This window comes from Perognathus longimembris, unplaced genomic scaffold (assembly GCF_023159225.1).
Source record: "Perognathus longimembris pacificus isolate PPM17 unplaced genomic scaffold, ASM2315922v1 HiC_scaffold_875, whole genome shotgun sequence".
NCBI classification, from domain to species: domain Eukaryota; kingdom Metazoa; phylum Chordata; class Mammalia; order Rodentia; family Heteromyidae; genus Perognathus; species Perognathus longimembris.
Window position 1 is genome coordinate 52,501 of NW_025961972.1, and position 10,000 is coordinate 62,500.

At 56.2% G+C, this 10,000-nt stretch overlaps 1 protein-coding gene across 1 annotated transcript in view; it reads right to left on the reverse strand.

The window, feature by feature from the left end:
* Positions 1 to 5,491: 5,491 nt before the first annotated feature.
* The window catches only part of LOC125345633 (collagen alpha-1(III) chain-like), a 6,325-nt gene continuing 1,816 nt past the window's right edge, over positions 5,492 to 10,000 (reverse strand). The window contains exons 2-5 of the mRNA XM_048337696.1: positions 8,832 to 10,000; positions 8,544 to 8,696; positions 7,717 to 7,953; positions 5,492 to 5,617 (exon numbers count right to left, since the gene is read on the reverse strand). The exon at positions 8,832 to 10,000 is cut by the window's right edge and continues 76 nt beyond it. Of these exons, the coding sequence (XP_048193653.1) occupies positions 5,492 to 5,617; positions 7,717 to 7,953; positions 8,544 to 8,696; positions 8,832 to 10,000 (1,685 nt within the window). The remainder of the gene's footprint in view (positions 5,618 to 7,716; positions 7,954 to 8,543; positions 8,697 to 8,831) is intronic.

Here is a 10,000-nt window from a genome sequence, read left to right on the forward strand (position 1 = left end):
ACAAAGTCCTGAGGTCGACCAGTTGTCAATTATTACTTTTTTTTAATACGCATTATCCATCGCCAAGACAAACTGAACAAAGTTCTGAGGTCGACCAGTTGTACGTTTTTTTTTTGTTGTTGTTTTGTTTTGATTCCTTTACTAGCTCGTAATGATAAAGATTCAGGTCTGTCTGCTGTTTACCTTTGCTCCTGCGCGCACTGTCCTCCTCTCCACATTCATTCATTCATTCATTCATTCATTTATTTATCTAGCTAGAGCTAATCTTTTTGTTTTTATTTTTATTTCTAATGAGGTCGACCAGTTGGGTGGCATCCGAGACAATGTTTTCCTTTCATTGCCGAGCTAGCAGCTAAGCTCATCCTGACCTCTGGCTGTGCTGTTATCACAAGGAATGCGGTAAGATTTGGCTTAATTGACAGCCAGCACTTACCAAGATGTTTTACTGTGTCCATAGGCGCCTGGTTTATGTTTACCATTCAGCCTTGTTTTATTGCCTCCTCTTATTTACCGACCTAAAAGCTTTCTTATTTTCTTAAACTTTGGTAACCCTATGCCTTTCCCTGGTTCCCAAACCGCATAAAAAGCTGGATGTTAAGAATAAACGGGGCTGCAGTCTTGAGTTTCAATCTCGAGATGCAGACCTCCCGTACCCCATCTTTGCCTCTTGTCTTTTTTCTCTTGTCTTGTATTTTTCCTTTTCTTTAATCCTCGCCCCCCCCCCCCATTCAGGATTCCTTTTCACTGCCGGATGGCTCGGCAGGGGGTTGGGGGGGGGCGGTGGGCATACGTAGGCGGCGGGGCGGCGGCGGCCGCGGCCTCTGGGTCAGAGGAGGGGCGGGCGCGATGCGGCAGCGGGCACCTTGACTAACTCCTTCTTCACTCACACATTCACTGCCCCGCAACGACCCCCCCCCCCATCCCCGCCACAGATTTTCTTTGTGGGAGAGGTGGGAGCACACATACATTTCAAGGAGATGTGCATGTGTGCGCCTGTGTGTGTGGTTACATACAGACAGCTCTGTTCTTTCCTGAACTGAGATGCTCCACTCCCTGACAAGCTGGTATTTTCCTGCGAAACTTAAAAAGAAGGGGGGGGAGGGGCGGGACTGATGACGCTGCACCTCCTAATAACATCTCTTTTATCTCTCAACCAACCCAGCAGGGAAGGATGGATGGATCCAACGCCCGACCAGGTAGAGATGCCTAAAGCCCTCAGCCCTCAACACTCAAGCAAAGCCAGCCGTGAATCCCATCCAGTGAGTGCACCAGTGATGTGCCTACAGCAGGAGAGATCGAAGGCGAGACTCCTCCTGCTGTCCCGGTCCCCGCGATCCGCGGTCCCCGGTCCCCGGTCCCCGGTCCCCGGTCCCCTGCCCCTCCCCAACTTCACAGCCCTCCCCACCCCTCATAACAAAATAAAAGTTCTGCTTGAATCTCACTGCGTTTTGCTTGTTTGTATGACACTTCAAGGTTGAAAGGGGATTGGATTTCTGATGCTAGGTTTCTAAATTGGGCAGGGGGGGGAAGGGAGGGGAGGGGAGGGGGCTAGGGCAGGGGGATGATTTTGGGGGGGAGGCTGCGCGGGTGGGGGCGCGGGCGCGCCGGCTTGCGTATGTGTGTGCGTGCGTGCGTGCGTGCGTGCGTGCGTCTGTCTGTCTGTCTGTCTGTCTGTCTGTCTGTCTGTCTGTCTGTCTGTGGTCGGTGGGTCACTCGGTTACATTTAGGAACAATGTTCATTTGGTTTTTCACTACATAAAGTATCTTCTCTCTTTGGTACACCCTGTTTTTTCACTCATCTCTTCTGTGTCCTCCAATAATCCCATCTTCACTGCCTGAGCAAGTTCACCGGCTATGATTTTCATTCATAATCCTCTTCCTACTTTTGCTACGTGAGGCAATGAACTTCCTTTCTGCCCAGTAATTGCTGATGTCTATTCAGTGCCCCTTGGCTTCACCTTGATTTATTTCCGATTCTTTCCTTTTTTTTTTTTTTTCTCTCTTTCTTTTTTCCTTTTGCCAGTCCTAAGACCCCAAACAGCTTGCGTGTGAGTCGGGGGGGGGGGGGGCCGAGCTAGGCAAAGTACATGGGATGTGTTTGTGTGGAAAGCCATCTGTGGTCGGTCGGTCGGTCGGTCGGTCGGTCGGTCCGTCCGTCCGTCCGTCCGTGCATCCGTGCGTCCGTTCGTCCGTCTGTCCACGCACAAGGGAAGGAACTCGGGGACGGACCGGACGCCATGCAACACGTAGGGCCAGCGGGGCACGGCGCTGAATGACTGACACCCGCCAAGCACACAGCCCACCGAGCACAAGAATTGATTATTTTCATTTTCTTGGATGATCACGTCATTCGCTGAAACGGCTGGCAGTGCAGCCGCCCGCCCTGGAAGAGAAGGCCATGTGGCCGTTTTTTCCACCGAGGCCTCGCTCGCTAGTAAAGCATCAACCCACGGGCTGAGTAGGAAGCCTGTGGTTCATTCATTCATTTCATGGGAGGAAACTGGTGTTCACAAGCACTGTGGTTACAGAAAGCGGACACTAGATGGCGCGCGCTCACCGTCGTACCATTGCACGGGTGGGGGGGGGGGGGAAGGGAGGGGAAGCAAGCCGGCGGGCGGGGACGGAGCGAGCTAGGGAGCGAGAGAGCAAGGGAGCAAGTGAAGCGACAGCTCTCTCTGCGATTTCGCTAGCCCCGGAACGTGGCCGAACCGAGTTCTGCTTTGCCTGCCTTCCTGCCCGCCCGCCTGGAGCCATCGGTGCTGCTGTACAGTACTGTGATGATCCCTGAGCTTGTGACAACCCTTGCATCACACGCTGCTAATTCAAGTCTGTCTGAGCAAATTGTTTTCAGTCCCACACCTTTTTTTCAGTCCTGGGTCTTGGACTAAAGGATGGAACACTGGCTGCTGCTGCTGCTGCTGCTGCTGCTGCTGCTGCTGCTGCTGCTCTTGTTAATTTTTTCTTTTCCTTTTTCTTTAGCTCAAGGCTACCTCTTGAGCCAGAACTCCACTCCACTTCCCCCTTTTTTCTGTTTATGTTGTGCTAAGGATTCTAACCGACAGCTTCCTTCCTTCCTTCCTTCCTTCCTTCCTTCCTTCCTTCCTTCCTTCCTTCCTTCCTCTCTCTCTCTCTCTCTCTCTCTCTCTCTCTCTCTCTCTCTCTCTCTCTCTCTCTCTCTCGCAGCTGGCATCCATTTTGCTCACGAGCATTAATGTTCAAAACAGAGAAGCAAGGCCTTAAATTGACTTTACATTTTCTTTAGCTCATGTGGGCATGAATACAGTGTGTGTGTGTGTGTGTGTGTGTGTGTGTGTGTGTGTGTGTGTGTGTGTGTTACTAAGGAATCCAACCCAGGGCCTCAGGCGTGATAACCAAGCCCCAGGCTATCTGGCTTCACTTCTCACTCAAACAAGACAGTTCTATTAAAGAATGCAGGGGGTGGGGGGCTGGGAATGTGGCTTAATGGTAAAGTGCTTGCTTATCTAACCTACCTGAGGCCCTGGTCCTAGGCCTCAGTAACACATAAACAGAATTGGCACTGTGGCTCAAGTGGTAGATGGTTATCCTTGAGCCAAAGCAGCTCAGGGACAGTGCCCAGGCCCTGAGTTCAAGCCCCAGGAATGGCAAAAATAAATCAATAAAGTAGGTAGGTAGATAAATAAATAAATATAATTAATGTGGAGTAGCTCCTGTTTCTCACTCACAGTCTCTGTCTGTCTGTCTCTATCTCTGTCTCTGTCTCTGTCTGTCTGTCTGTCTGTCTCTCTCTCTCTCTCTCTCTCTCTCTCTCTCTCTCTCTCTCTCTCTCTCTCTGCCTACTTACCTCCTTTCCTCCCTCCCTTTTCATCCTCTCTTCGAAGGGTGGAATGAAGAGTTAAAATAAACCCCATTTTCAGGCAGCCCCCGTTTTGTTGTCTGCTTAAACTATGAGCAAACCCAGGGCACGCTTATTAGGGCCTACCCGGTCAAGAACTCCAACCGCCTGGGAATGCTTAACTCTAACCGCCACAAGAATGCATCGCGAGCCCTGAGCCCTAATCGTGCTTGCTTGAACACCTGACTGCTGTAACTTTGTTTTTTGCCTTTATAAGCCCTGTGCAATCGCAGCTCCTGGCTTCCTCCTAACCTCCGCTATGTCGGAGGGGGGGGGGGGGGTGTCGGGTAAGATGAGGCCCGAGCCGCCACGCCACCCACTTGAATAAAGTCTTGCCTTGCTTTTGCATTCATTTCGGAACTTCTGAGTCTCGGTGGCCTTCTTGGTGGTCTCGCGACTCGGCATAACATTTGGGGTTTCGTCTGGGATAGCCCCAGAGTCCCTTCTTCCTAAGTTTTTATCTCCACCAGGTTACCAGATCTCAGAGAGAGAGAGAGAGAGAGAGAGAGAGAGAGAGAGAGAGAGAGAGAGAGAGAGAGAGAGAGAGAGAGAGAAGAAAAGAAAAGAAAAAGAAAAAAGACACAGAGATTCATGGGGTTATACAAGTCAGGGCTCAAACTACAGAGAAAGAAAAGGTGAGAGATAGAGAGCTCTGGGATACGGGGGTGGGGGATTGGGGGGCTTGGAGTCTTAGGAAGGAAAAGAAAAGAGGAGAAATAAAAGCACAAGCTAAAGGAGGTAATTTTTTAGTTGATGCCTACACTCAAACCAGGCCACTGCGACCACTTCATGGTGGGATTGCAAAGGGGGGCTTTGGCTCCTTGGAGAAGTAATCTCGACCTGTTTTATGAAGCTGCTCTGGACACGCACGCACAGTGGAACGCCAAAACAAGATATACATCCTCTTAGGGGAGAAACAGACAGGGAGGCGCACAGTGCTTAAGGGCTACCTGCAGAAAGGAAAGCCAAACCCTGAAAAGACAAGGAGAAAAAAGAAACAAAGTAACTATGTAGCTTGAGCTTCTAACAGGATTTAAAAGATAACCCTGTGGGTGCTTTCCATTCATGGTTGTACCTATGGGTGGGCTTTGACATTGTGTGTGTGTGTGTGTGTGTGTGTGTGTGTGTGTGTGTGTTTAAACAGTTGTTGGTAGTATAAGCACCAGCCCAGAAACCATATGGACACACAGTCTTGTGGAAGAAAGAAACATTTTAAAATGTTTCAGTCAGGGGGCTAGTGATACAGTATCAGGGAGGCTGAAGGCAGAAGGGGCTGGGAAAGGCAAGTCTTATGTTGTTACAGCTGGGCACTGGACATACCAGACATCTGGGACAGGACATTCTTCAGATGATTTATAGCCAGCTTTTTTTTTTTTTTTGGGGGGGGGGGCGGCATCCTCTCTCTGACACATAGGCTCGGACTATACCTTCTGTAGCTACTACCTAAACATTAGAAATACAGCTCTGGGACGGGGAATTGGCATCCTGACTGTGACAGAAATAGGTCGCTGATGCTTTTAGGGTTGGGGGTATGTGTGTTGCAGGTGGGAATGGGCGACTGTGAAAACATTGTAGGTCTTGGCACTTAGGTGGGACGCTACTTTTTGTATCTGGGCACTAGAAATAGCCGAGGGACCGGGGCAGAACATGCTTGCGGTGCAACAACAGGTTGGGTGGGAACCGGTGACTGTCACCGGGCGGGCCTGGTTTGTGGGTCACCCAAGAGGAAGGCAGGCTGTCTGCCTAAAACGAGGGTGATTATGCTAACAGGTAGCAGGACTGAAAGGCAAACAAAATAGGTGGATGTGTCTGTGCCTTCACTGGAGTCACTCACCCATTCATTCATTCACTAGGAAGGTGTCTTGTCTCTGAATTCCTGGTGGTTCTTTCTGGGAATGGAACACAGCACCCCCTCCCCACCACACACATCTCATAGGTGGGGCCTAGGCCTGCTCACCCCATGCCTAGGACTCTTCGTTAATATTTTCTTAAAACCGTTTTATTTAGTTAGTGGCCATTGAATTCAGGGCCTCAACTGCGGCCTGCCAGGCGTTTTTTCTTCCTTCCTTCCTTCCTTCCTTCCTTCCTTCCTTCCTTCCTTCCTTCCTTCCTCCCTCCCTCCCTCCTCCTCCTCCTCCTCCTCCTCCTCCTCCTCCTCCTCCTCCTCCTCCTCCTCCTTCTTCTTCTTCTTCTTCTTCTTCTTCTTCTCCTCCTTCGTCCCCACCCCCCCCCCCAGCCCCTTTTCCCTTTTCCCTTTTCCCTTTTCCCTTTTATCAGCAGGGCTGTTAAGCCGTTGCCATGGGAACATTTACAAGACAAAGGAAAGTGGCCTAGAGTTCCAGGAGGAGCGGATTGCTCGGCTAGCCTTCGGCCCACCCCCACCCCGAGTTTACACAGAGCAGAGCTCTCTGGCCGGGTGGGGGCGGGGCGGCACAGCCCTCAGCACTTCTAACTTTGTAACACACACACACACACACACACACACACACACACACACACACACAGACACGTGCACGCCACAGGGAAATGGCTCACCCTTCCCTCTGTGTTTATGAAATTGGCCTCTTTGGTCCTAAAGTCAGCCTTTTCTGGTATTTTCCTTTCTGCCGGGCTCACCTCCCTCACCTCTCTCCCCCGCCACCCCCTGCGGCAGCAAACGACTGACTTCCTCCTAGCTGAAACTTGTCAGACTGCTGCTACCACCCGCCCCCTGCCGGTGGAGTGTCGCTCCGGGCACAGAATGGGGGTGGCTGGCATGCCCGGACTCTGCCCTAGGCCCCTCCATCACTGTGAGTGTGTGATGTCCTGTGGCTGATTTCTCTGGAGTGAGGAGAGAGAAGGGGAAGGGGGGAAGGAGGTCAAGGGCCTTGTCTTGTCTTCTTGCCCAGGTCAGGCCAGGGCCTGCCTGTGCCTCTGCCTCTGCCCCTGCCCCTGCCCCTGCCCCTGCCCCTGCCTCTCCTCTACCCTTCCCTCCAAAGGAATGACAGGAGAAACATCTGTGTTTGTTAGAAACGTGGCGCAGGAATCAAAGAATCTCCAGTCACTCTTGGTATGGGGCCCTAAGATGCCTCTGGGGCCTAGGTGGTCTCCCTGAGCTTTTTTTCCCCTGGAGACCCGTGTGTGTCCGGGGCGTGTGCGCCTGCGTGCCCGAAGTAGTGGGGCAGGTGTGTGCCCCCTACCCGGCTCCTGCTCCCGCTGTTCACGTCTGCCTCCTTAAGTCTAGTCCCCGACGCCTCGCCCTCCTGTTCACTTAGGGAGGCGAGCCAGCCTCGGGAGGCGGCAGCGCCGGGCTGGTCCCCTCTTCGGCCTCGGCCCCTCTCAACCCTTCCTTTCTTCCTTCCTTCCCTCTTGGCGACCTCGGGAATCGGAGCCGAGCCTGCCCCGAGTACCGTGTGGGTGCTGGCGTCCCGGCCCCGGCCCCGGCCCCGGCCCCGTGCGTCTGCCGGTGACGACGCCCCCTACCGACAGTGCCATAAAGCCGTGCGTGACCGGGGCGAGTGCGTCTGCGTGCCCGAAGTAGTGGGGCAGGTGTGTGCCCCCTACCCCGCTCTCGCTCCTGCTCTTCACGTCTGTCTCCTTGTGTGGTCGACCAGTTGTCCCCGCGAGTTCCGTGTGTCTCTCTGATGGGGAGGTGTTGGGGCCAGATGTGCCGGGATTTGGTTCCGAGGGGTCTGCGTCGTCATTGAGTTACCCCCCCCTTGCCAGATGACCTGCTTTTCGTGTCTCGACGTGGGGTCATTGTACCTGCAGGAGTGTGCTGACACGCTCTCTCTGTGGCTGTCAGCGGGCACTTTGGGGTGCTCTCTCGGATGCTGTGTGCTGGGGCTTTTACCGGCACTTACTTGCGCCTCCTTGCCGCCGTGTCCCCACGGGCTCCCGCCGCCCTGAGCAGGTCCTGTCCTTGTGGTGGCTCGTGGTGCTGTGTGGCTGGTTGTTGCGGTGCCTGCCACCTGCCAACGGGGGTGGTCTTCCCGCGACCTTCGCCGGGCCGGGGGGCCGGCGTTTGCCCCCTCCGACAGCTTTTCTCGCCTCTTCTGCTTTTTGATTCTTGCCCGGTCCTCGGGGTCCCGCCCTCCCCTCTTCCCGAATGTGGGGGGGGGGCTCCGGGTCGGATAGTGGCATCCCTATCCCGCTGCCTGGGGCTTTGTCCCCTCGGCAGAGTTTGGGACAGAGAAAGCAAGAGAAAAGGAGCCCAGGAGCTTTTTTGGTTGGGGGGGGGGCCCGGTGGGGCATTTCCTCTACCTGAGGAAGTCGGCCACGCCTTGTGGCAAGTACCTGCTTGGCCCTCCGACCCTCATCCCGTCGGTAGTTTTTTCTTTCTTTTCCCTCCCTTGCCTGGCGCTTTTTTTGGCCTTTCCCGCCCCTCTTCCCGAGTGGGGGGCACCCTTGCGTTGATGAGCCGTGCGCGCCTCGGTCCCGCTCGGGGCGCGTGCCGCTGGGCGATTTTTTTTTTTTTTTTTTTTTGGTGATGGCAGAGCCTGGAGTGTCCCGGCCACTTCCCCGAGTGCCTTTGGGCCTCCTTGGCGTTGGTGTAGCTGCTTTTGGGGGGGCGGGTTGGGGCCCCGGGCCCTGCTTGCTCCGCTCGCTCGTTTTTTTTTTTTTTCCCTCTGCTTCTTGTTGCCGCCGTGCCCTTTTTTGTGTGGTACCTGGCTATGATACTTAAGCCAACCTCGGCCCTCTCCGAGACAGAGGGCGTGCGCTCCTTGGGCACGCAGCACTCCCGAGTGCTGCGCTGCGGGTGGCTGGCTGCTTTTTCACTTCCTCCCGCGAACATGTTGATCGATGTGGTGGCCTTGCGATATCCTTCGGGCCCGGGCCTAAGCTGCGACAGACGAGGGACGGACGTTCATGGCGAATGGGACCGCTCTTCTCGTTCTGCCCGTGGGCCCCTCGTCTTTCCGCCCCGCCAGGCGGTGGTGTGCGGGAGGCAGGGGTGCGGCCTCCGGGCCCGACTTGCGCTCTCCCTGCCCTTGCTGCGAGGTCGGGGACTTGCTCGCTCGTGGAGGGTGGCACTCTGATCCCGTTCCCCTCCTCCTGCGGCTTGTCCTGCCGCGGGGTCGGTTCTCTCCGCGGAGAGGGAGTGCCTGTGCCCCGTGTGCACGCCCGTGCGGTGGCTCGAGAAGCCACGCGCACCGTCCTGTCCCCTTGCGTTGCTCCTGGAGCGCTCCCGGCCGGTCTGCGAGGTGCCCGAGGCTGAGTAGTGGTGTCGTTTCCCTTCCCCGGCTGGCTTCCCTGTGCCGGCCGTGCCGCCCGTGGCGTGTCCCGGCTGTCCTTGTTCCTGTGGGGCTTGAGCGAGGGAGGTCATCGCCGAGCCGATGACATTCCAGGGGGTCGAGGCGGTCCCGATGGGGGGGCATCCTTGCCTCTCGCGCCCGTGGGGCGCTTCTGCCGCGTTGCCGGTGCCGCAGACCCCCCCTTGCCGCCTCATTGTGGACAGGCGCCTTTGGTGGTGGCGCCGGCGGGTCCCGTCGGGCAGGGTGCGGCCCGCCCTCAGGGTGAGAGAGTTCTCTAGCGATCCTCCCCGGAGCTTCTTTGCCAGGGGGCGGTGTGCTGCGGGGTTGGCGGGGGCTGCTCCCGATGGGCCCCCGCGGCTCGGCCGCCACCCCTGTCTCGCTCTTCCCTCTCGAGCATTAACGGCCGCCGATGTCGTTAAAGGTGTGTGCCCGCGCCTCCCCTCTCCGACAGGGGGAGGATCCCGCGGGGCCTCTCCCGGGCCCGGCGTCCTTGGGCGGTGTGGTGTGCCGCGTTGGGGGTGTACCCGGCTTCCCCCACCCTCCTGCCGTGCGCGGGTCGGGCCCGAGTTGCCTGTCGATGCGAGGGTGTCTGTCGTTCCCCCCTCCTTGAGCTTACGGGCCTCCGCGCCACCTCCGTGTGCATCCGTTGGCCTTCCGGGCCGTTGGCGTCGCGTGTGCGCGGGTTCCGCGGTGTCCTGGGGCCCGCCGGGCCGCGGTTGGTTGCCCCGCCGGGTGGTTTTCCGCCCCACCGGGAGCCGGGGAACTCGGTGTGTTGTGGCCTCTGCCGGGGCGGCCCGAGAGACGAGGTGACATGTGGAAAAGTCCCGGCGCGTGAAAAGGGTACGCGATGTGCTGGCACCTTTGCTGCTCAGACCCTGGGCTTGGATGTGGC